Here is a 24335-nt window from a genome sequence, read left to right on the forward strand (position 1 = left end):
AAGTTCCGCTCACACATTTTGCTTCTTTGGAAAGCCGAAGCACATTTCAGAGCTCTTATTCTAAATAGTGTGCTCTGCTGAACGCTTATAAAAAATAATTATGCGTTAAAAATTTGAAGCAATTTTTGTCAAGAAGCCTTGTTGAATTTATTATTTTCCCCAGAGTTATTTTGTCATTACTTATTTTAAAAGCGCTTGGTGTTTAATTTCCTATGGCACCAAAATTACTCAGCGCCCCAAAATATTTTTGCCCAATCAGTTTAAAACCACCTCCGCTTTAAGATAGAATTTGTTCCAAAAAAAAATCATTTTCTTAATTGCTGTGGTTCATTTGATTTATTGTAAACCAACTCGCCTCTTTTAAAACAACCAGAAAGCCAGGCGTTTCTTGAATACATTGAATTGTAGCTCACTTGTTTTGCTATATTTTTTCTGTCTTCAAACAAATCATTGTTTCGTTTAAATTGCTTTTGCCGCTTTGTTCAAACATTTTGTATGAAATCCTTTTGACTCCTACAAGGCGTCCACTCTAATTAATATCCTTTTAAAAAGAAGATTCTTATGAAACAATTGGCAGATAATTATGTCACATTGTTTCCCGGCTGCAAGAAATAGCAACAAACGAGTCACATGGGACACCTAATATGTAAACAAATGATTTACTGTACAGTAAAGCTGCATGTTTACAACAACGTCTCACAGATTTACATTGTGTTGGGGATGCTTCAATGATAAGCTTGCCAATAAACTTCCTACCATTAAGCACGGTCGTCACTTATTTCGAAAGAATGTAGCCTTTCCTCTTTTGCTAAATTCGTTATCTACAAACAGGTTTTTGTTCAATTCAACCTACTTCTGCCATTTCAACAAATTGCTAGATATCTTCTTGACTTCTTGACATTTTCATTCTTTCATTCTATCTAAATTTCTGTGAATTATCGAATTAACTAGGACAAATTGAACGAAAGTAGTTTGCTTTAGTGTATAACAATGAAGCAACTGTGAAAAAATAACCAGGGCTTCAAACAGCCCTTTTGCGAACACTCAAATGTATACAGGGCGTTGGTTTTTTGGTTTCATGGTTTTTGAGTTGGTTTTCAACTTTGATAATTCCAAAGCCCTTCTTGCTAGTATTTTAGCCAACAATGAACTCCCTAAAAAAAGCACACAGCATCAAATACAATACTTTGACTGGGAGTGAATCAAAACAAACTTTCAAAACCTGTAAAAGTTTTCAAAAGCTGTAAAAAGTTAAGCAAAAACCGGATGATAGGAACCACAAAGAAAAAAAGGAAGAAAAATAGGAACCACAAAATGACAATTTGGCAATTAATTGATTTATGCTCCTGTAATAGCAACAACCTTGTGTTCAGTTGCTCTTTTCCCAGAAAGCTTGCTATGGCTAATCTTCATGAGTCTATATAGACTTTTTGTCCTTATAGACTAATCTTCATGAGTCTATAAGGACAAAAAAATTGTTCTGGGACCAAAAATTTTTCTCTATCAAAAGGCAAAACTCGTTTGTTAGATTAGCGATACTAGATTGGAATGAACTACCCAGCGAAATTAAAATCAAACAAGACAAAAAAAAAGTTTCCCCAAGCAACTTAGAACTTTCTTCTCCTCAGCTTACAAAAGGAACCCTTTTTTGTGGAAGGTTACTTGTTCAACATGGCGTGACTTTAAATTTGGAAAATGAATTAGAACTACTGTTTACTGGTTGGGTTGACTTTATAAACTTAATTAATTTTTATTTTGAGATATGCGACATAATTCGAATTTAACTCAAGTTTTCTGTTATAATATGTAAATAATAAATCCATTTAAATAATTACACTGCCGGACTAATATCAATTGTAATCGTTGATGTGGATCGGAATTCAGTGTTTTTTTTATGGCAAAAAATTAATTTTTGCTAGGGAAGTGAGTGAGGTTGGGTGGAGTGGGGGGGTCAGATTTTAAGAAAGTTAGTAATAAGTAAGTTTATACACAAACATATATGAACAATATGCATTTATTAAAGCTAGCACAGCTATGGTTTGAAAGTATTACGTGTTATAAAAAAATTTGCTGCATATAACGTAAGCAGCAATGAAATTTCTGTATTATCATTTTTTGTGTTTTCGGCTACAATAAGGTCTCGATTTTTTAATTAATTTTTAAGAAACTATTCTGAAAATGCCTTCAATCTATCTAGACACTCTTGTTTCAATGAAATGCAAATATCGCTCTTACAATTGGCCAAAACTTAAATTTGGGGGTGCTAAATTAACGGCTATATAATGCTTGGGGGGGGGGGGGGGGGCTAGCAGAAAAGATCTGAAGCAAGCTGCCCTTACATGAAATTATCCTGTTTCTCATAATTTTCCTCACATTTCCTACAGGAAATAGCGGAATAAATATACGAGGCTGTCTTATTACGGTATCATATTAAAGCTTTTGAACCGCAAATTTTAACGATATAACTATTAAGTATATTCTAGCAATCTGGAAATCTCTAGCCAATAGCAGTGTCAATAGCTAAAAAGCCTTAGCTGAGACATTCATTGATGCTCAAAACATGGAATTATTTTAGGAGTTTTCGAGGTGATTGGATTGAGAATTGTGAATTTTTCTTTTCACAAAGGATCATATTGTTACACCACTCATTAAGTCGCATATGTTTTACATGTGTATTTTATTCTAACAAGTTGCTTTCTCTAAAGCTAGACAAAATCAGCGGCAGCTATTTTGAGCCATCTTCAAAACTTAGCAAGCTGTTTAAATTTGCAAACAGAGCCAGAATATGTTAGTCAAGCGCCAGAACATGTTGGTTAAATGATCAAATATTTTTTTCAAACTAATTGTCAAATGAGCTGTTTGATTTCGATCGAGCGTTTATTAATAAACACGCAATTGAATTTGCAAAGTTTACTTCAGTGGATGCCGCGAAATGGCAAGAGAGACCATTCAATTTAATTTGTCGCAGAATACCAAGCATAGCTGGAAGAATGCCAGAAAATAGCCGCAGACCAAAAAACTTCTTTATACTAGAAGCTGATATGTTATCTTTTGATCAAGAATCTAATTAACTTATTGCTGCTTCTATTAGCTGCTCTAAAAAAACTCTACTTAAAGTGATACACGCTTACTTGACCTTATTCCTTTGAATTACAGCACAGAAAAGTCATTTTCAGGGTGCGGAAGCCATTTTTGAGAGTGAGGCAAGTTAGGTGTGACAAAAAAATCAAATCATGCTAATCAACAAAAAAATCGCTCAATTAAGAGTGAAAAATGGCTTAACGCAGACGATTGCAGGAACGAATGAAAAGCAGATTTGAACAAATTGTGACGCATATGGTCGTAACAAAAATCTTGACATCAAAATAAAAAAACATAGGACAAATACTGAGACAATTCAAAGAATTTTCGTTAGTTACACAAAAAAAATCTAGAACCAGAATGGACTATGAATTGAATGCTAAAATCATTTTTAAAAAATCAGAAAACTTAAAAAATTAAGAATCCAAGAACTTCCGCATGTGAAACCAATAGCGAGAAAGCGAATTGTTGTTCAAGCACCAACTTCGCGCTCTACTTTAAAATAAGAAAATCACGCCTCAAAACAATTTGCTTTTTCGCTCTACTTCCTGTTTCGTCGTGATAAAAATCATCACTGGCATTTGACTTCAAAAAATCAAGAAAATGTGTGAACAGATCTTAAAAACATAGCCCAAAGAATTCCAGAAATGAACAGAATTACAGAACCAACTTTATTATACGTCTCCAACTTTATTATACTACACAAAAATGAACAATAACAGGAAAACATAGAAGTAACTCACAAAAACTTATATAGCATCTGATAGTATCTGTAAATTGCGAATCCAAAACTCTATTGGCAAAAAGACCCTGTAAAACAGGTAGTTTGCAACAAAAATAATATCAATTGATAGACAATCTAGGAAAATGGGTTCAAAGAGAAAACAGAGGAAAAAGCAGGTGAAGGATAAAATCGAAAAAAAATATACTCTATAAAATTCTCTAACAAAGTTCTCTACAAAAAGCCACTTCATAATCAATGGTCTCAGAAAAATTTTCACTAACTCTTTTGCTAGGCCAATCACATTCAAAACGCGGCAGAGAAACAAAACTACAAAAAATGCAAAGAATTTAAAAAACCTGATTAAAAAAACAGAAATATGTATTAATTATTGGAGTAAAATTACCGTCTGTAGCCTTTAAGTGTCGCTTAATAGCATCAACACATACATAATAGCTTTTATATGAGAATTGATCAATCAAAATTACAGCGAGAAGCATAAAATAACAAAAAATACGCAACCTTAAGAGAAAAGCTTTAACAAAAATTCTCGATTTTTTCCCCAAAACAAATCAAAATAAAAAATCAATCAATATGAAGACCACCAAAGATGCTGGAACAACTAATTTCATGAGAGTTTGCCATAAGAGAGTTTATAAACGACCTGGGATCTATGATCTTCAGCTTATCTTAAGGTAAGACTTGTAAATTTCGAGTCGTAGATTTCGATAAGGATGTTTCTTTCGTTTCTTGTCAGAGCTGCATAGAAAAATTTACTGTTAATTCTCACCGACCGACGAAAAGCTCCCTGTTAGAATTCTTCTTATGCAAGATAACCGAGTACAAGCCATAATTTATTAATATTGCCATTTCTGGTGGCAGGTGCAGACAATTGAGCTATCAATTGGGACATTAATTGGCAAATAAAAAAAATAATCTGTTGTTTGTTATCGATTGCAGTCTCCAAAGTGAAATGGAGATTTTGACCAGTTGCCCACAGACACCAACGACAACACCGGATCTTTAAATATCTTTTACAGTGAAAGCAAAGAAGAACTTCAGCTCACATCCACCTGGCTCCTATCTTTCGCCTTCTTTTACATCTTGTTATGCCATTTCAGATTATTATTTTCTCGACCTCCGGAAAATTTTCAATGATTCGTTGAAGACCGGGCTTTCCCCAGTCCTTTAAAATAGTCATTGTTAAGCCCCATTTGAAAGCAAAATCTGATAATGAATATTTTTCGATACGACCTATCTCACCGAAATTACATATCATATCTAGAAGGGGAGGCTTTTAAGCGATAGCGTAAACACCTTGAAGATAGCAGTCTAATTGGTAAATGCCAAAGGGCCTATAGAAAGTTTTTTTTTCAACAATAACAGCCCTAGTTAAGGTGACTAATGATTTGCTCCTTAATTTAGACAAGACAAGCACTTTTTATATTGGACTAGATTTATCAGCTGCCAATGACCCTCTTGATCATGAATTACTTCTTTCGATTCTTGAAAAAGTTTGGGTTTCAAAAAAAAGCACTAAGCTTTCTAAATAGTTTTCTGAGTAGTAGACTCAGAAAGTGTTAACTGATGGTGAATATCCGATGCCGAGAGTCGCTTAGCAAAAGTTTTTTATGCATACTTTTCTCGCTATCACTAAAAACGATATGAACAGAAGGCAGCTCTCTCTTCCCTCTGCACTTCAGTTTCCTCCACCGCTTGTCCTAAACACTTAGATTTTCACATTCGGCATTGACTTTCACATGTTTTTAAATAAACTCCAAAATTATCGATCTAGAAAACAAGCCGGAATAATTCGGGAAACGACTCGAAGAAAACATTAACCACCCTAACTGACATAAAGAACGTCCTACTGATCAATTTAAACCAAAAACAGGAAATGGACAATAGTATATGACCAGCAAAACTGCTAAAGCATCTGCTAAAACTTGTTGTCAAACTGCGACTCTAAAACAACTACTAACAAAGGACAAGGCGAAATGGTTAGTTCCCATTCATTAAGCGACTACCAATGGACAACAAAACCAACAGATCAAATTTTTGAAGAGAAAACAAAGGGAAGGGAAAGGAAACTAAGGGCAATCAAAAATTCTTGAAAATTAGCCACAAAATGCTAAAACGGTAACTCCCGGCTGTTATTTTGTAACAATTTTTATTACGTCTTCTGCTCAAGCATTCACCAATCCAACACTTGGTAAAAATATACCGAACAATAAATACGCAGGAAATAAAAACTGAAGACTATAAAAGAAGTGTCCAAAAAGCAAAATGCTTAAAATAGCTCAATATTGAATATTTGCTTCAGAAGCTCAGCAACGCTTCCAGAATCACTAAAATTTGTTAAGATAATTGAGAGGAAAATCTTTAACTGACAAAACGGAGTATAAAACTAAAAACACTTAAAAACGCCACATCTGATGAGAAAAAAACTATTTGGTGTATAAGAACGCCATAAGTATGAATCGCCTTCTCAAAACCCAATCAAAATAGTAAAACAAAGAAATATGCGGACAACCGCCAAAAATTCGCCTAAAAATCGGCCAAATAAGCTGGAAAAATCTCCCAAATTATAGCACAAAACTCATAAAAATTACCAAAAATGTTCAAACCACTATCAAAGCCAGACCAAAATTCATACATCACATCAAAATTACTTAATCAAAAAATTAAAAACTGCCTTAAAAGCCGCACGTGAACCAAAAATTTCCCTCACAGAAAATTTCCTTCACAACTCTGTCAAAAACCGTCATCGGTAAGAATGAAAAACCAATCTTTTTTATCCACTTTTCAATTTTGTTCAGCACCCAAACCGCTCTAAATGTTTGCACGATTTTCAATTCCTGCTTCAAAATCACTCCAAAAAAATGATTTTTAAAAACACTTCTCCAATACTCCTATTCAAGCACAAAATAAACAGCGTTAAATACAATTCAAATCCTTCCAATTGTTAAAACCAAGAGAAGGCCAATGAGAGACCTAGCTAACGCTTTGCGGCTATTAGCAAAAAACTCGCCAAGTTACCTCAAAACCATGTCAAATGCAAATTGGATGATGCAAATTGGACTTCCTACAGGAAAAAGGGAACCACTTTTTTTGTAATAGTTTAGTTGTACAATTGGATACCAGAAAACCCATTCAAACATGTATTAAACGCAAGAAAACGTGCATTTCATTATCCGCATGTATACATAAAAGCCTTTCAATAAAAAATAATAATAATAATAATAATAATAATAATAATAAAGGATTTAGGATAAAGTAATCCATGGGTTCGCATAAAACCCGGTTATTGGGTTGTTCAAAATTTATTGTTATTTACGTAAAGATGAGTTTCTTCAAGTCTCTACAGTTATTGCAGCCAGACAAGAGACGCCAAGTGCAAGGGTCTGATTCGTTGTAGCGGGATATGAAGAACCGATTGCAGAGTTCCAGGAGTTTGCTTTTGTGCTCTCGATCAAGGAGGATATCATATTTGAAATAATCATTGAACAGATTTGCAAGGTGACAGGCTCGGTACCAAAAATCTGACTCACTCTGCAACCGCATTTGCTTACAGATAAAATTTCTAGTGACTTGGGCTCTCCGGGTTCCCACCTCAGCAAGAGTGACATGGCTTTGCCAGTCTATATCAAATTTTCCCGATAACATTTTTGCAAATAATAACACGACATGAAGTTCTTGATATAGAGACAGTGGCAAGATGTTGATTTTCGGAAGTTTTTCCTTGTATGAGAGGACGCTGTTGTTGGTCTTGAATATCCAGGACATTGCTTTTCGTTAACACTTTCCAGTAAAGATAAATCGCCATTTGATGGCTTCCACAAGGCCTCGCCATAGCTGACAATTGGCACGACGTAGCAAACATATGCATTTTTCCTGGTTGCAAAATTTGCCTTGCAGAGGTTTCGTTTCAGCAGAAAAAACGCATTCAAGGCTTAATCGGTTCTTTTCTTCGCGTGTAGTGTCTAGTTTAAAGAGTCAGTAACAAAGAGGCCCAAATCTTTATTCGATTGAGCGGCTTCGAAGGTATAATTGGGCAGATATTTGGGCAGAGCCTTTAATACACAGCAGCTTGCTTTTCGTCAGGTTCATTGACATCGGATTATCCTTGCACCACCTCCACAGTTTTCAGATATCTATGTTGAGCGTCACAGGATTGGTCCCTACAATTTTGTAATCATCCGCATAGCCAAAAGCCTTTGACATAATACAGGACGCCAAATCGTTTATGAAGACTAGGAAAACAGCGGGCCTAGAATGGAACCTTGGGGGACGCCACTAAAGACATCAAGTTCTTTTGAGGTTGTACTATTTATTCGCACTCTCTGTTTCCGATTTGACAGATAGCTTCGAAGCAGACTTAGGAAGTTTCCTCCGATGCCAAGGGCCGATAGTTTGTCTAAAAGTAGATCGTGAGAGACTTTGTCGAATGCCTTCTGGAAATCGATATAAAAGGTCGTGAGCTGGGAAGGGTTGGAGTCCAGGCAGCTGAAGATCTCATGCAAGTACTCTATTAGATTTGTTGTGGTCGATCGTTTAGGCCTCAAACCATGCTGTGCGGGATTTAAGGTTGGGTAGACTACTGGAATCAGTTTGTTGAAGATGAGCGTTTCAAGCGATTTCGACACTGCAGACAGAAGGCTGATTGGTCTACAGTTAGAGGCGTCCTTTTTGTCACCATCTTCATAGATTGGTACAATTTCAGCTACTTTCCATTTGGTTGGGAAATGAGCTTTGCAAGCTATTAAATTGAAGAGTAGACAAAGCGATTATGGCAATGACTTGTGGAGGTTTTTTAAGAGCGCATTCCCTATCCGGTCTGGTCCTTTGGCTTTGTTTACATCAAGTTGCAGCAGTGAGCTCTGGATTTCTTCGGTGGTGAAGTAAACGTGGCTCAACTGAATTACAACGTTCTTGTTGTCTGTTTTGACTCTGTAAGGCATCTGTGTGAACACTGACTGGAAGTAGTCGTTAAAGAGGTCCGCTTTAGCAACGTCAGTAGTAGCTGATCATTGATTCAGGAAGATTTCGGCGGGCACAGAACTTGACTTGGTGACAGACGTGAAATAGCGTTGTATGTCAGTAAACCTGCCATCTTGGAAGAGTCGAAGTTCAAGCTCTGGTTGGTCGTGTTGAAGTGCTAGAGCAAGATTCGTTTGCACATGCTCGATTTTGAGTTTAGTTGTGGGCGTTGGTTTCCGTTGCTGCTTTAGTTGAAGGGTATTCAATTTTTTGATAAGGTGAGACGATCCATGACAGACCCAGGGCACGAGTTCAGATCTGTGTTTTGTGATGATAGGTAAGAAATCGGAGGATTTCATAAAGCCATTGGTACCAAAGATCTAACATCAAGTCTACGTTGCTCAGACAGTAAGGAAGAAAAGGATGCCGAGCAATAAACTCGTTTATCTCATTCCAATTAGCCTTCTTATATTCAAAGGCTCCACAGTCGAGCTTCTGCCTTGGTTTTTGGCGGTTGTGTGTGTGATAGCTTGATAGCAAAGAAGACCTTGGCGTGAAACGGCATATGATCGCTTCTGAACATGCTTCTAAAATGATGGTCATGAACAATGCTTGAAACAGTCTGGGTTTGTTGCATAGGAAAATGTCCAACAACTTTCCATCTTGAAATCGAATTAGTTGTTGAGAGTTTAAGTCGCAGAGCTCGTTCAGTACTATCTGCTCGTCGGACGAAGTCGAGGTCATCGAAGGCCAGTGGGTACAGGTCAGATTAATATCCCCAGCAATGTATGAACAGACAGCTCCATATTCATATTGCTTGGACCTCAGAAAGGTCAAGAGTTGTGCGAAGTCAGCAACCGACCATGTGTAATGACTGTTGCGCGGCGCACTGTAAAGACAGCAGATTATGATAGGTTTCTTCATCAGCAACCGGATAACAACACATTCTTTGAAGCTTGAGACAATTTCACAACTTGGAATGTTTCGAGCAACAGCTATGAGTGCACCACCGTGATTTGTGGCCCCCTTTGCACTTGGTCGGTCTTTTCGGTGTATTGTAAAGTTGGCGAGGAAAGTTGCACTGTCTTTGACACTTTCGGTCAGCCACGTTTCTGTAAAGCAATTGATTTGGTAATGATTTGCTACTGTTATGGCATTGGAGAAAGAGGTTCGTCGGTCATATTCGAATATACTTCTGGCATTGTAGATAAGAATGTTGAGGAAGGTGGTTAGTCAATAGGACCCGTGGACTTCGGGTGTATTCTCCTTGATCCATTTTGTGCCTTGACGGATAAATTTCCGTCACGAACTCGAAGATTGTTTGGTTCGGTGCCATCATTGATTAGTTCACGTCTTCGCATTAAAGCTTGGTTTTCACGATCAGCTTCTTCCTTTAGTTGTCGACTCAAAAACACAGGTTCGCCAAAGGTTTTCACTTTTCTCGCAGAAAGTAAAATCATTCGTCGTTGATAGGCATTCGGAATCTTCGAAAGTATTGTTCTAGTTTTGACCTCCTCGTGCCGCCCCAGCCGTATCACATCTCCAATATCCGCATTGACCTCGACGTGCGCCAGTAACTTCTGAACTTGGGCCAGATCATGTTCCTGACGTAGTCTAGCCTCTTTTTCGTTTGATTCAGGGATTCCACGTATTCGTATGCCGTCAATCTCTTCAACAGGTTTCGGTGGCGCTTCAGGTTTTGGAGTTGTTACAACAGTGGGGACTGCTTCTATTGGGGGCTTGCTTGTGAGGAACGACTTGATCTCAGAGACAGCTTTCTTGAGGTCAGTCATTGAAGTGCATCGGCAACCTTTTCTTGGCGTTTATCTTCAACGCAAGCGTTACAAAGCAGTAGGGCATTTTTACCGAGGGCCAAGACTCCTTTCATTGCCGTTTCACTTAGGCCTGTGCAGTTCTCTGTTAGGTGCATTCGACGTACACAAAAGAAGCAGTCAAAAGAGCTTTCATTTTTCGGAATTTTCTCGGCACATGTAGAGCAACAATCGGAGATTAACTTCATTCGATGGCGGGTATTGTGTTTAGACATCTTCCAGGGGCTCAGAGCCAGAGACTCAATAAGCGCGCCTTAGAAGATTAACAGTTTTTCAAATGAACAAGAACTAGTAGGGGCTCAGAGCCAAAGACTCAATAAGCACGCCTACCTGATCTAGAGTTTTCTTCGTTTGGCTTCCCGTCGTTCACCAGCCGATCGTCGCTTCGTACGTGTCTTGAAGATCAGCTTGATGTCAGTGTTGTAGTGTAGTACTGATGCCAGGCTTCGCAGTTCCACGTCTGGGTGTTAATGGAGCTCTCGGTATTCTGCTAATACCAACTCGTCGGTTTGTTCGGAGGCACTAATGATGTGCTTTGTCACGTCGATTACGTAACACTTTAGAGCCTTTACAAGTTTGTCAAAGATATAAGGACCTCCTTCGCATTGGCAGGTGACAACACAAAAGAGGTTGGGAATAGTCTTCAAAGTTTCGATCAATTCGTCAACCGTTTGAGGGGTGTTTTTCTTCATGGAAAGAGAGGTTAAAGTATTATTCAGAAGATCGTGCCAAAGAATAATGTTTCGGTTTCTCAAAGGAGCTGACGTAAGATAATCGTAACAGTAGTTTGATGTGTTTGGGTCTAGGTTAAGGCCAGGGAAAGAGTAAACAATGTCAGAAAGTTTCTCTTGTTCTGATGGTTTTAACTTGTTGATGGAATGATAAAGGGAACTTGCCGCAACTATTTTGATCATACGGATAGAGTGGTGAAAGATGCAAATGATATAATATAAATTGAGAGGAACTAAGCTGGTTGAGGAAGGGTGTTGACTACAGTGTCGAGGTAGGACTTCCTGACAGTAGGTCCACCCAAAGATATCGTTAGAGATAATTGATATCCTCGTGATAAGCTTTTCCAGAAATCAATGAGACTGGGGGCCACCATGGCTGCCCCGCGTATTCATTTTAATAATCTGAAACTATTTAATAATCTGCGTAATATGGAGAAAAAATCTGCGTAATATGAAGAAAACTATAACACTTCAAGTACTTGCTAATGCAAAGAAAGAATGGGCTGGTGCTATAGTTAAATTCAGTGTCTGTGGTTAAATACAGAAGTAAGAAAACCCACACTGGGTCTCGTTCAAATCTTGAGAATAAGCAAAAAAGACAAACAAAAATTAAAAACCGTTCAACCGTTCCTCATAAACAATGACAGAGGACGAATTTTCTGTTGTTTCGTTTTTAAAGGATTTTTATACGTGTATTAAAGGGTTTGATTTGTAATTAAACTACTTGCCTTTAGATTATCACTTAACGAAAGCACGGGTTTTTACACGTGTAGTAAAGGGTTTTATTAGTAATTACACTATTTGCCTTTAAAAGATAATTACTTACCAAAAACGAAAATATACATACCACGAGCAGGACGAGCGGCTTGTTGTTTTCTGTTAACAGCGACGGCAGTATCAGATCCCGACTGAAGAGCGAGCAATTCGGCTTCAAGGTCGGGATCAAACACTTCTTTATCCGTCCCGAAATCATCTCCGTTCATCAATGAATTAGCCTGAAAATATTTTCATACAAAATGCCCAGTTGATGACAAACTAAAATTTATAATCAAAATACAGAAACCTCCTGAAGAATCGATGCAACATCCAACGGCCCACTTTTAGGAGCCTTTTCCTGTTTATCTTTCGAGCGAAACATCTCTCCCTGAAGTTGCAACAGATGAAAACAAGTTAAATTAATAAATACCCCTCCTCAACACTGTAGTAGTAGTATAAAGCTTTATTGCTTTTGAGGCACTAAATATCAAACAAACTCAGAAAATGATAGTCATCATTCTTAACCGCTTAACACCGTAACCGCTTAACCTCTAGTGCAGACTATGACCCCACAATTAGCGAACTCCTCGCCGCTGCCCCAAATGAATTATCGAATTTCACATCAAAAGCTAAAAAGAGTAACCTGGAATGTTTGCTTCGTGAAACCCTGTCGCACTTGAATGACTGTAAAAAGAAATTGGAAACATCTAGTGAAAGAAAACTTGTGAATATTGAACCGGGTGCCCTGAATCATCAAGGCCTGAGCTCCAGTCAACAAACCAACTATGCCGATGCCGTCAAAAGAACCCTCGATGAGCGCGATTATGACATCAAAGCTGAAGAGACTATTGTTCTATTCAACATTGCCGAAGCCACGTCCTCCCATGATGATTCTAATGTACAAACTTTATGCGATAAGCTCAAAATTGTTCCCGAAAAAATAAAGAACATTGTCCGCCTTGGCAAACGCAAACCGGAGGCATCAGCTAGGCCTCGCCCAGTGGAAATCCAGCTAGCCTCGAGCTACGATCGCCGTATAACTTTATCCAACTGTCACTTACTTAAGGGCACTAAAGTTTTTGCTAAACCAAAACTCTGCTGGAAAGATCGGCTCATAGAAAAAGATCTGCATCACAAACAATTTGAATTGATTCAGCTTGGAATAGATCGGGACTTGCTCAGACTCAGAGATCTTAAGTTATTTCATAACGGCATACAGATTGACTCTGCTGAATTGGACGACCTATATCTCTTGTCTGAGAAACTCAAATCATCGCCAAATTCGGTAACCACAACTGTGCCAAACGAATGACAATCCTTGAGGTCACGCATACTACTCCTTAATGTTCGATCAATTAACTCTATGGAAATAGAATCAACTTTACTGAATTACCTCACACTCAACGAAATAGAAATAGCAATCCTGACAGAAACCTGGCTCCATTCCTCCAAAATGAGTGATAACTTCAACCTTTTTGGTCAGTATGAGCTAGTATCGAGTGTTGACTGACTCAAGGGTCAACATGGTGGAGTTGCTGTTCTACGTAAGACTTCAAGTGACTTAGTAACGCGACAACTTAACTTTCTCAAAAAATGACTTTGGAACTGCTTTCGCGGTTGACAATTCGTCTGAAGCTTTTGTTTTCATGTGCGTATATCTACCACCGTCCTCAAGCAAATACAGACTACCGCCTGAGCAACTTGAACTATTTATTGATAGCTGCCTCAAAAAAATGAATCATAGCTATCCAAAAGAGAAGTTCAGTGTATCCCCATTTCTTCCTGGTGACTTCAATCTACCCGCTTGAAACTGGAAGCTTATGACTAGCCCTAGCAGTCAAGAACAAGAAATTCTAAATATCCTAATAAGTCACTCCCTGGAACAATTCATCCATGACACTCCTGCACATCATAGAGGAGGCACTCTTGATAATGTTTTAATCGATGCAGGCTCAGCGGCAGCCTCTACTAGCTGCCAAGTTCGCAAGGATCTCGTGATTAGCGATCCCTTTCCAATCGAATTTTGGTTGACACCAGATTTTTACTTACTTACCCTATCTGACCGACGCAATACTGCTTTAATCAGGCAACAAATCTCAATAAATTTGTTCAATCTTGGACTTATTTCATTTTTGATGCCTCGTCGACTAGCAACGACGTAACAACTCTATATGATTTTCTGTGGAACAGCATCCGAACTAACTTCCAGCGTAAGCGATCAAAACGCAAAGCAAATCCATTCTATTATAGATCGTTAACTATGCACACTTTAAACCAATTGAATACGGCGCGTAAACGAGCTCCCCGGAACCCAACGAAAAGCAATCGATCTCAATTATCTCGACTAGCCTCTTAGTTTGAAGCGTTTTCCGAAATGGATAAGATTTGCTTTATTAGCGAATCAAGGACCACATGTCTAGACGATTGTTTTGCTTTACTACGTAGCCTGAAAACTTCATCTTATCCCAAACAAATGTTCTATAAAAACAAAGCGCTTTAAGATCCTATAGCTATCGCAAACTGCTTTAACAATTTCTTTGAAAAAAACTTCAACGCAAGCTCATATGTCCGCAATCCACTTGCTCCAGCCGATTCAATCAGACTTAAGTTTTTAAGTTCGTCCATTAGACCTGATTTGAGCTTAGATGAGATAATAAAAACAAAAACATCAACTTACCTAACGAATGATTTCTTCCCTTGTTCTCTCCTTAAACTAACTCCACATCTGTTTGCAGATTTACTATCTTATCTCTTTTACTCAATTGCTGAATTTCAATTTTTTCCCGCTATTTGGAAAGTAGCCTATGTTAGGCCCTTGCACAAAAAGCTTTCCAAATCCAACATCGAAAACTACTGCCCTATCAGTTTACTTCCAATAGTCTCTTTGATTTTTGAACGCTTACTTTTCAATTATCTTTATGAATTATCCAAACACCAAATCCATCACAAACAGTTCGGCTTTCAGTCACGAAAAAATGCAGTTCTGCAATTAATCGACTATTTGGAGACATTGTACAGCAATAAATCTCATACCCTTTTTACGATTTACTTGGACTATGAAAAGGCCTTTGACAAAGTTCCGCATGAAATTCTAATTGCCACACTGAACCTTTTTGGCTTCGACGAGGAGATCTGTAACTTATTCGTCTCCTTTCTGGAGAACCGTTCCCAAGTTGTTAATCTGTATGGTTATTTTTCTGATTCGATTTTTGGTCACTAGTGGTGTACCACAATGTTCCGCAATTGGCCCGTTTTTGTTTCTCATCTTTATTATGACCTTCCAAGTATTTTTGTAGACTGTGATGTTTGCATATGACCTTAAACTCTTTTTCACGTCTTTGAATTTTCATAATGATTTTTCGCGGCTCTAAAACTGGAACATTGCAAAAGGAATGATCGCTAATCTCGATAAAACAAAGTGTCTTAATTTGAAAGAGTCTTCCTCTGTTGAAATGAATCGCCATCTCTAAGATAATGTTGCTCATATAAAGGATCTTGGAACAATCGTTAGCAAAAACCTCAAATGAACAGAGCACGTGTTAACAAAGTTGAATAATGCTACGAGATGCTTTCACGCTTTGAAACAGAAAATTCCATGGCAAACGCCGTCATGGAAGATGTATGAACTCTATTAATCCTTAGTGTTATCTGTACTTCTCTATGGAATACCATCTTGGTCTCCGGATATAACACGTCTGAAGTTAATGGAAAAATTTCAAATGCAATTCTTCAAATGGATTTTTGGGAGAAAACGCCATATCAATCACTACTCAAAAAGCATTCCATTCTACCGATGTGTCATTTTATCGAATTCCGGACCTTTGTTTTTCTAGCACAACTCTGTATGGTTATTTTTCTGATCTGATTTTTGGTCACTAGTGGAGTATCACAATGTTCCGTACTTGGCCCGTTTTTGTTTCTCATCTTTATTATGACCTTTCAAGTATTTTTGTAGACTGTCATGTTTGCAGATGACCTTAAACTCCTTTTCACGTCTTTGAATTTTCATAATGATCTTTCGCGGCTCTACAACTGGAACATTGCAAACGGAATGATCGCTAATCTCGATAAAACAAAGTGTCTTAATTTGAAAGAGTCTTCCTCTGTTGAAATGAATCGCCATCTCTTAGATAATGTTGCTCATTTAAAGGATCTTAGAATAATCGTTGGCAAAAACCTCAAATGAACAAAGCACGTGTTAACAAAGTTGAATAATGCTACGAGATGCTTTCACGCTTTGAAACAGAAAATTCCATGGCAAACGCCGTCATGGAAGAAGTATGAACTCTATTCATCCTTAGTGTTATCTGTACTTCTCTATGGAATACCATCTTGGTCTCCGGACATAACACGTCTGAAGTCAATGGAAAAATTTCAAATGCAATGCTTCAAATGGATTTTTTGGACAAAACGCCATATCAATCACTACTCAAAAAGCATTCCATTCTACCGATGTGTCATCATATCGAATTCCGGACCTTTGTTTTTCTAGCACAACTCATGAACAATAAATACAAACTTGACTACGATCAATTTATCACCTTCAATGCTAACAAAGGTGAAAAACGTGTCAGCTCCTCCGGCTTATTTGTAATTGACCCCAAATTTTGCAATTTAAAATCATTCTTCTCACGGTGTACAGTTATGGCTAATTATCTTCTTCGTCATAAGATTATTACCGGATTCAGTAAGAGTGACATAAATGCTGTTAAAGATTTCTTGATTAAAAAAACGTTTTGCGTTGACTTAATCTGTACCTATTATGTTGTATGTACTTGTTCAAATCGTGTTGTTATGAACAACAGATGCTAATACTTTTGGTTTCTATTTGAGAATTAAGTCTTTCTTTCTCTCTCTATTTTGAACAAATTTGAGCATCAATGACTTTAGATTAGAATAGAATAAAGAAGGGTGCTCAAACACATCAAAAGACACAATTTTGTGGAGTTCGTTGGCATACAAGGCACTTCGAATGAAGAAATTTCTCCGCGTAGATTGCTTAATGGTCTTTTTACAACAAATGTCGGCCTGTTGGAACTTCGAACAATGACTCTTGTACTCAAGATAAAAATGTTATCAAGGGGCATGTCATAGAATCCAAACAAAATACGATTGAGCATGACCAGATCCCTGACTTGTAGGAAACACGATATGTAGGAGCTTGCACTTTAGTAGTCGATCCATGCAATCAGTTCCGGAGCAAATCCATTTGCAGAACCTTTTCTGAAGCAATTCCAGCTTCCGCAAATCACTTGTAGAGGGAAACCAGACTTCCGAAGCATTAAAAAGCGATGATAATATATATGACTTGTATAAACACAATTTAGTAGAGGAAGGTAAACTAGAGGGCATATTTCGACAAAGCGATATGAATAAAGAGTAACATAAAGAAATTCCTTTTGAGATGTGCTTATTTCATTTGAGATTATGGCTAATTGTCAAACCCATATCATTAACAAGAGGAATAGAAAAGAGCAATATCATTGAACTTCAAGTTTGTTATATTGTTGAACATGCCACCGATTAAAAGAATTTCTGTTTTTGATGCATTCAACTCCATTGAACTTTCTTCTACCCAGAGAAGACAGGCATCAATTTCAGATTGTAGAATGCAAGGATCAATATTAAGGGCTTTAATGTCATCAGCAAACAAGAACACTGATGAGGAAAGTAATAACGGGAAATCACTAGTAAAAGCAATAAACAAAAGCGGGTCCAGAATAGATCCCTGAGGCACACCACTGGTTATCAGCTGCCAAGTAGATTAACTGCCTTCGACTTTGACACATTGATATCGATCAGAGAGGTAAGAGTCCAGGAGCCATAACAGATTACCACCAATACCAAGTAAACTTAGTTTGTAAACTAGGATTGAATGGGGCAACTTATCAAATGCCTTACTGAAGTCAAGGTAAAGACTGTACGAAATTTCTGAGCAATCCAGATTTTTATAAAATGCGTCTAGATAGAAGAGTAATTGAGTAACCGTAGACTTGCCTCTCATAAACCCGAATTGCCTCTCACTGACGTTTCGTTTCATAATTGGATAAAGAGCTCTAAAGAGCAGTTTCTCAAAAACCAGTGATAATTTTGGACGGATGTTAATTGGGCGATACGAAGTTTCATTGCATTTTGATTTCCTTTTGCAGACAGGGCTAATAACTGTATATTTCCATCGCTAAGATAATAGGGCTGCGGACGTTATAGCTTGAAAGAGCTTCAGTAGATGAAAGGACAGAGGTTTGGCTGCATATCTTAAAAGATGTCCAGAATTATGATCCTTTCCAGTTCCCAACGACGCTGCACTCAGGGCCTAGGAGACATCTTCTAATTCGAAATTAACGTTAGTAAACATACGGTCACAGAAGTCAACCGCAGTCTTGATTGGTGGATTGTTTACGCTAATAAAAAAATTTATTAAAGGCACCGGAATTAACTTGAGGACCGCAAAATTTGCCTTCATTGTAAGTCATTTCAGTTGGAATGGGAGTAGGTTGGAGTTTATTGATGAGCTTGTAACACGCGGATAAACCTATATGATTCTCAGCAAAATCAGTGACAAAACAGGCGGTATCAAGTTCTATGGAGATGCACAAATCTTCATGGAGAGATTGAAGAGAAAGAAAACGATAAAATTTAGAGGCTGCTTTAACTTTGTTATGGAGATGTACAGTGTGCGAGCTGTAATATAAAGGTAACTCAAAGCGTTTTTGGCGCTTGCGCTCTAGAATTTGGTGGTATTTCGTCAAAACAAGCGAACCAATTTTTGACATAAAGTTCATCGAAGCTGATAGAAACGAGAAGAGCTGAGAAGAGGTTATAACACAAATTTTAAGCTATCAAAACTGCTAAAAGGTATCCCCGCTGGTGCATTAAGAGTCGCAGCAGTACTGTAGCTAACCGATGATAAATCAACACAGGAAAGTACAGCAAGATGGTCAGAGAAGGCCACGGGTACGTGACTCTTCTGATGCAAAAATACGTCAAGCGAATTAGTAATTAGGACATCAAATATATAGCCCGAAAAATTAGTAGGGGAAAAATGAGTTAATGCATTGAATATTGAATCATAAAATCTAGGAAAACCTCAAAGTCAGCATTAGTTGTGCTAAAAGAAATCCAGTCAACATTCGGTTCGTTGAAGTCACCCGTGATTATAATTTTGAAATCGTGACTAGGAGTGTGTTGATGGGTGGTAGCGTGATTAGGTATCCAATCGACTCTGTATTGACTGCTTTTCGGAGGATTATAATCACATATAACAGTAATTATTGACTGGTTTGAATGAAATTTCACGGCATAGACAAAATCACAAGACATTCTTAGTGCTTCAAATTTAACAGTGTGTATGTTGAAAATGAGAACACTTCCGTGTTCCCCATTTTTGCAAATCAGCTCAAGTTGCTGTTACATAGTCAGGATTCAAAAAAACATTGTCGACGGAATTATCGTCAAACCAAGTTTCACATAAACACACTATATCAGGATTATGAAGTATTATCCAGTTAGTTAACTGGATTTGTTTGTTAATAGACAGAAGAGAGCGGGAATTTAGAGTAAGCAGTGATAATTGTAGTCTTCATTCCCGTCGAAAAAGAGCTTGAGGTTTCGAATTTTAATTTTTGACCTATCTACATTGTTTTGCAACAGCTCTTAACGATTTTTCAGGACATTTTTTTTCTTGTTGTCTATCTTCGTAAAATAATTCAGGCACTACAAGAACACCCTTATCATGATAGAGGCGATTTTGAGTTGCTTGGCTTCTACATTTTCTGGCATCCCATACATTAGAAAAACTAACAAGAAGAGGACGGTTTTTGTCTTGCGTGTATCATCCAAGACGACGGCAGTATCGACTGTGATATCCACACCAGTCCCGAAGCATATTGTCTCAATAGAATTTTTGTCACTAAGAGTTCGTTCAATTTGATTTTTGTTGTTCAGAACTTTCAGTCACGCCAATAAACTTGAGTTGCCCTTTAAAAATCGAGTCAACTTTTGAGCCTTGTTGGGAAGATGTCCGAAACGAGGAGGACATTTTGACGTTGAATGTGGCAGAGAGCGTTTCAACTTTGGTTTTTAATTCCGATAGCTCAGAAATTTTAATTCGATATCAATAATAACTTGATTAATTTCGATAACACGATCATTTACGGAGTTTATTTGTTTAGAAATAAAAACAATGTTATCAATATAAGACTCGGCTTTTTTGAGGTGCGAGACTGTATCCCTGAGGATGAAAAACAGCCACTCCTTCGTCAGCTTGCCAGTGAGACATCTGCATCCACAAATTCGTCCACTGACGGATAATGAATGGTCTCGGCCACCAGAAGTGGAGAGGTTTCGGGAGCCTCCACGGCTGCCCCCATCATCATTCATTGCAATATGAGACCGTCTAAACTATTGACAGACGGGGTTTTTGGAAATATCAGATACCAGTGAAACCTATCTGAGGCTTCCTATGGTTTGACAAGTAATAAATAATACTAGAAAAAATTAAAATCAAGAAGTTTTTACCAGATACGAATTCTTCCGCCGTAATCCGAAATCTCCAGTAATTGGGGCTTCCCAAACAATGTCCGGCCTCTTATCGCTCAGTAAATAACAACAATCACGACCTGAAACAATAAATAGCCTCCCGGATGCAAAATGGTGACTTTGTATTAAGTTTAACACAACATTTAACACAGTTTATCAAAGTTTGTAAATCACTGGTTAATTATTGGCTGGTCTGGGCACCCAGCACTACGTCTGCATGAAAAATTTCGTATTGTTCAAATCTACCAATAAAATGATATCATACACAAACATCAACTGAGAAAAATGTAAAACAAAAGACCGCCATTACGGCGACAGTAGATGAGTCAAACTAACAGCCTCTCATCTTTAACCACAACTCCCATTGAAGCATCAAAAATCTCGCGCCGGCTAAGTGTCCTTGAGCCTCGAATGCAGAGGATGGAACTCCTTGAGAGAGCGAAGCTGATTTTTGCCCTTAGATATGATATGTCAGCGTAGCTGTCCTCTTTCTGATTCAATAGATGTTTTCCGTTTATGCCTCTTCGTACGTTATGCACCCCCCGAATTATCGAACAGAAAGAGAGAAAGAAAGAGAGAGAGAGAGAGAGAGAGAGAGAAGAAGAGAGAGAGATAGAGAGAGAGAGAGAGAGAGAGAGAGAGTCTACGCTTTTTTATAAATCACAGGGGTTTGCACCCATCCTTGAAGGGTAGAGTGGATTATTTACTGAATTGTGTTGCAGTTTCCAGTTGCAAAGCAGGGTCCATCAATTTTGAAAGTAATTGCTTAAGATCTGTTTATCAATGTTCTTTTGTTCAATATTTGTGGATTTACTGTTAAAATTTAGGAACTCGCTGAATATCACCCAAAAATTCTCATCGGTCTATTGGTGCGCAGGATTTGTCGATTGCTTTGAGCTCATTTGTCGTGTATTCATTGCATTTTCATTTAATTTAATTTGCAATTCAATGTAATTGCCCTGCAAAAAACTTATAAGCGTTAGTAGCTCAGAGAGTTCGAAGCAGTACGACAACGGTAGAAGCTTGATTTCTGATAGCCTCTTTTCGTAATTCACTTCGCAACTACTTAGAATCCATGCAGTGGCTTTCTTTTCGGTACGTTCTATTTCTTTGTATTCAGTTTTAATTAAAAGTCAAAAAATTGAGGCATAGCTTATAATTGGTATGACATATACCACTTAACAATTTAGTTTTGTTCTAAAATTTGCTAAAATAGAAACAATACGTTTAAGAAAGTAGAACGCCCCAGAAAAATTTTGACAACCTTTATTTGGCTATTTTGTTTTCTGGGAGTTTGTCAGCCATTATCACGATCAGATTTGTCTGCTCATTTTTGCTCTCGAGGAAATTTGAATTTAATTTAATATGATGCTTGCTGTTCTTTTTAATTTGTTGTTGTACTGGAAATATACAGCATTTGCTGTCTTAAAGTTTCATTTCGTCCTCCTAGCACCAACAATCTACTACTATAAGATCGGATTGGATATCTGATGGTTGTGTGGTTACGAAATTGAAATCGTCAGCATATCCAAAAGTTTCGCACAATTTCACCCGCTTTGGTAGATCGTTCACATATATAATCAAAAGCAGAGGAATTAATAGTGATCCTTGCAGAACACCACTAGTATCTGGGACTGTTCTGGATTTACTTCCATTGGTTTTAACATAATGTCTTCTTTCAGTGAGGTAGCTAGTTTTTTTGCGGAAGCTACCACCAATATGCAGCTCCTCAACTTTTGCGAGTAATTTTTTGTGTGGCACACAGTCAGAAAATTTTTTGAAATTTGAGATTATCACAAATCATTCTGTTGTTTTTTGTTCAAATTCTTTGTATAGAAGATCAAGGAAATGCAGTAGCTGTGCCACCACGAACCTATGTCCTCTAAGTCCATGTTGAGCTGTATCGAGAGATGGCTTAAGAATATTGTAGACTTGTTGAAAACTAATTTCTCTCAAACATTTCGAGACATTACAACGTCAGCGGATTGGTCTGTAGTTCTCACATTGATCGGTTTCAGTCGTTGAAAAACGGGACTAATTCGCTCGTTTTCCAATTTCATGGAAAAACTCTATTGTTCAAAGCAGCCTAGAACAACATAAGCATTGATTATGAAGGACCTGGCAGGTTTTCTAAGACCATATGACCAATATTGCCAGATACACATGCTATATTGGTCAGAATTTTGGTCAGTATCTCTCTGACTTTTATTTCATCATTTTTCACACTGTTTTATATGTATTTTTTGGAGCAGTAGCTTTTCGGAACACTTTGAAGAAATCACTAAACGTTTTGCACTTCAATCTCTCTTCATTAGTTTCGTTCATCTGGTAAAAAATGTTTCCGGCAATTTGTTAGATTTTATTAGATTTGAAGCGAATTTATGAAGCAACTTTATCACATTTGAAGCTAACAATGAAGCAAAATTATTAGATTTGAAGACAGAATTCAGTTATTTTTGCAGGTCAGAGAATCTCCTGCCCCGAATTTTTTTTTCAAATTCGCTGCAACTTTTTTCCTGTTCTCTCAAATTTTCTGCTTTTTTAACCGTTATTCAATTTGCCGATGTTTGAGTTTTTTGTTTTTCTGTTTACTGTAGATATAACATTCATGATTTGAGAGGATTCATTTTTAACCCTTGGGGGGAAGTTAGATTTGAGCAATCTGATTTTTGGGACATTTTGGTTCAAAAAGTTGTCAAAACATTTTCACTATTAATTGACTAGTTCGTCAATGTTGCTGTATTAGAAAAGTTTAAGTGTTTTTGTATATAGTTTATAGTTAATTGATTTTTTCCCATCGAGTTTGATGAAGGCAAACTATGGCTGTTCAGTTTTGCTTTTAGATTTGTTTGCGCCACAATCACCAGTGTGAAAGCTTCATGATCAGATTGGAAAGAGTTATTAAACTCATTTTCTGTGTCCCGGGTTATTACTTCAACGAGGTTTTTTTGTTAATAAGACATCAAGTTGTCCGTTGTTTTTTTTATTTAACCTTTCTTCAAAATTTTCTGTACGTAATTTCCCTTTAATTGTGATTTCGCATTCATTTTTAGTAATAAAGTCTTACAACACGTAATTTCAAGCTCGTCATCACCTGAAATAATAATTGTTTAAAAAAATTTTTCCGCATAGGTCTCGAACTCATCAAAAAGGTTAATCACTGATTTTGCAGACCAGCTATACGAGCTCGTTTTTGGTGGGTTTTTTTAAACAACGTTATAAGATTGTTGCATTTTTTGGTTGTCTTGTGACAACAACATGCTCTGGTTCTATATCTATGTTTTCCACCGACAGAGAATTTACAAAGTGCGTCCTGCGTTTGAGGTCTACTAGACCACCTACATTGCCAGTTGGAAATGTAATGTCGTTTTATGTGGATAGTAAGTTTCTTATGTCTGACTCATTTTCATTTTCGCTTTAACTCAGATCGACCCATGTCTTGTGTATCTGTTTCTGGAAACAAGATTTCTTGTCTTCAGAATTTTAGCACTTGTACCTTGATTTTTTAGCCTTCCTCTCAATTTTAGCATTCCATTTTCCTTTTCTTGCTCTTCTTGGGTTTGTTTTTTTGCTAATGAATACTGGATTGCTTTAGTCTTTCAGTATTCTTAGGGACAACAGAAATAGTCTTTTTTTATAATAACTATCTATCTTGACCACCAGTCTCCGATGCTTGCTTTCGCAGAATTTACCAGA

At 37.4% G+C, this 24335-nt stretch overlaps 1 protein-coding gene across 1 annotated transcript in view; it reads right to left on the reverse strand.

Moving 5' to 3' along the window:
- Nucleotides 1-12509, reverse strand: part of LOC142336436 (coiled-coil and C2 domain-containing protein 1-like) — a 118235-nt gene extending 105726 nt beyond the window's left edge. Inside the window, exons 1-2 of the mRNA XM_075385271.1 lie at nucleotides 12409-12509; nucleotides 12193-12340 (exon numbers count right to left, since the gene is read on the reverse strand). Of these exons, the coding sequence (XP_075241386.1) occupies nucleotides 12193-12340; nucleotides 12409-12483 (223 nt within the window). The 5' untranslated portion in view covers nucleotides 12484-12509. The remainder of the gene's footprint in view (nucleotides 1-12192; nucleotides 12341-12408) is intronic.
- Between the last annotated feature and the right edge of the window lie 11826 nt (nucleotides 12510-24335).

This window comes from Convolutriloba macropyga, chromosome 3 (genome assembly GCF_964194025.1).
Source record: "Convolutriloba macropyga chromosome 3, txConMacr16.3, whole genome shotgun sequence".
Taxonomy (NCBI): domain Eukaryota; kingdom Metazoa; phylum Xenacoelomorpha; order Acoela; family Convolutidae; genus Convolutriloba; species Convolutriloba macropyga.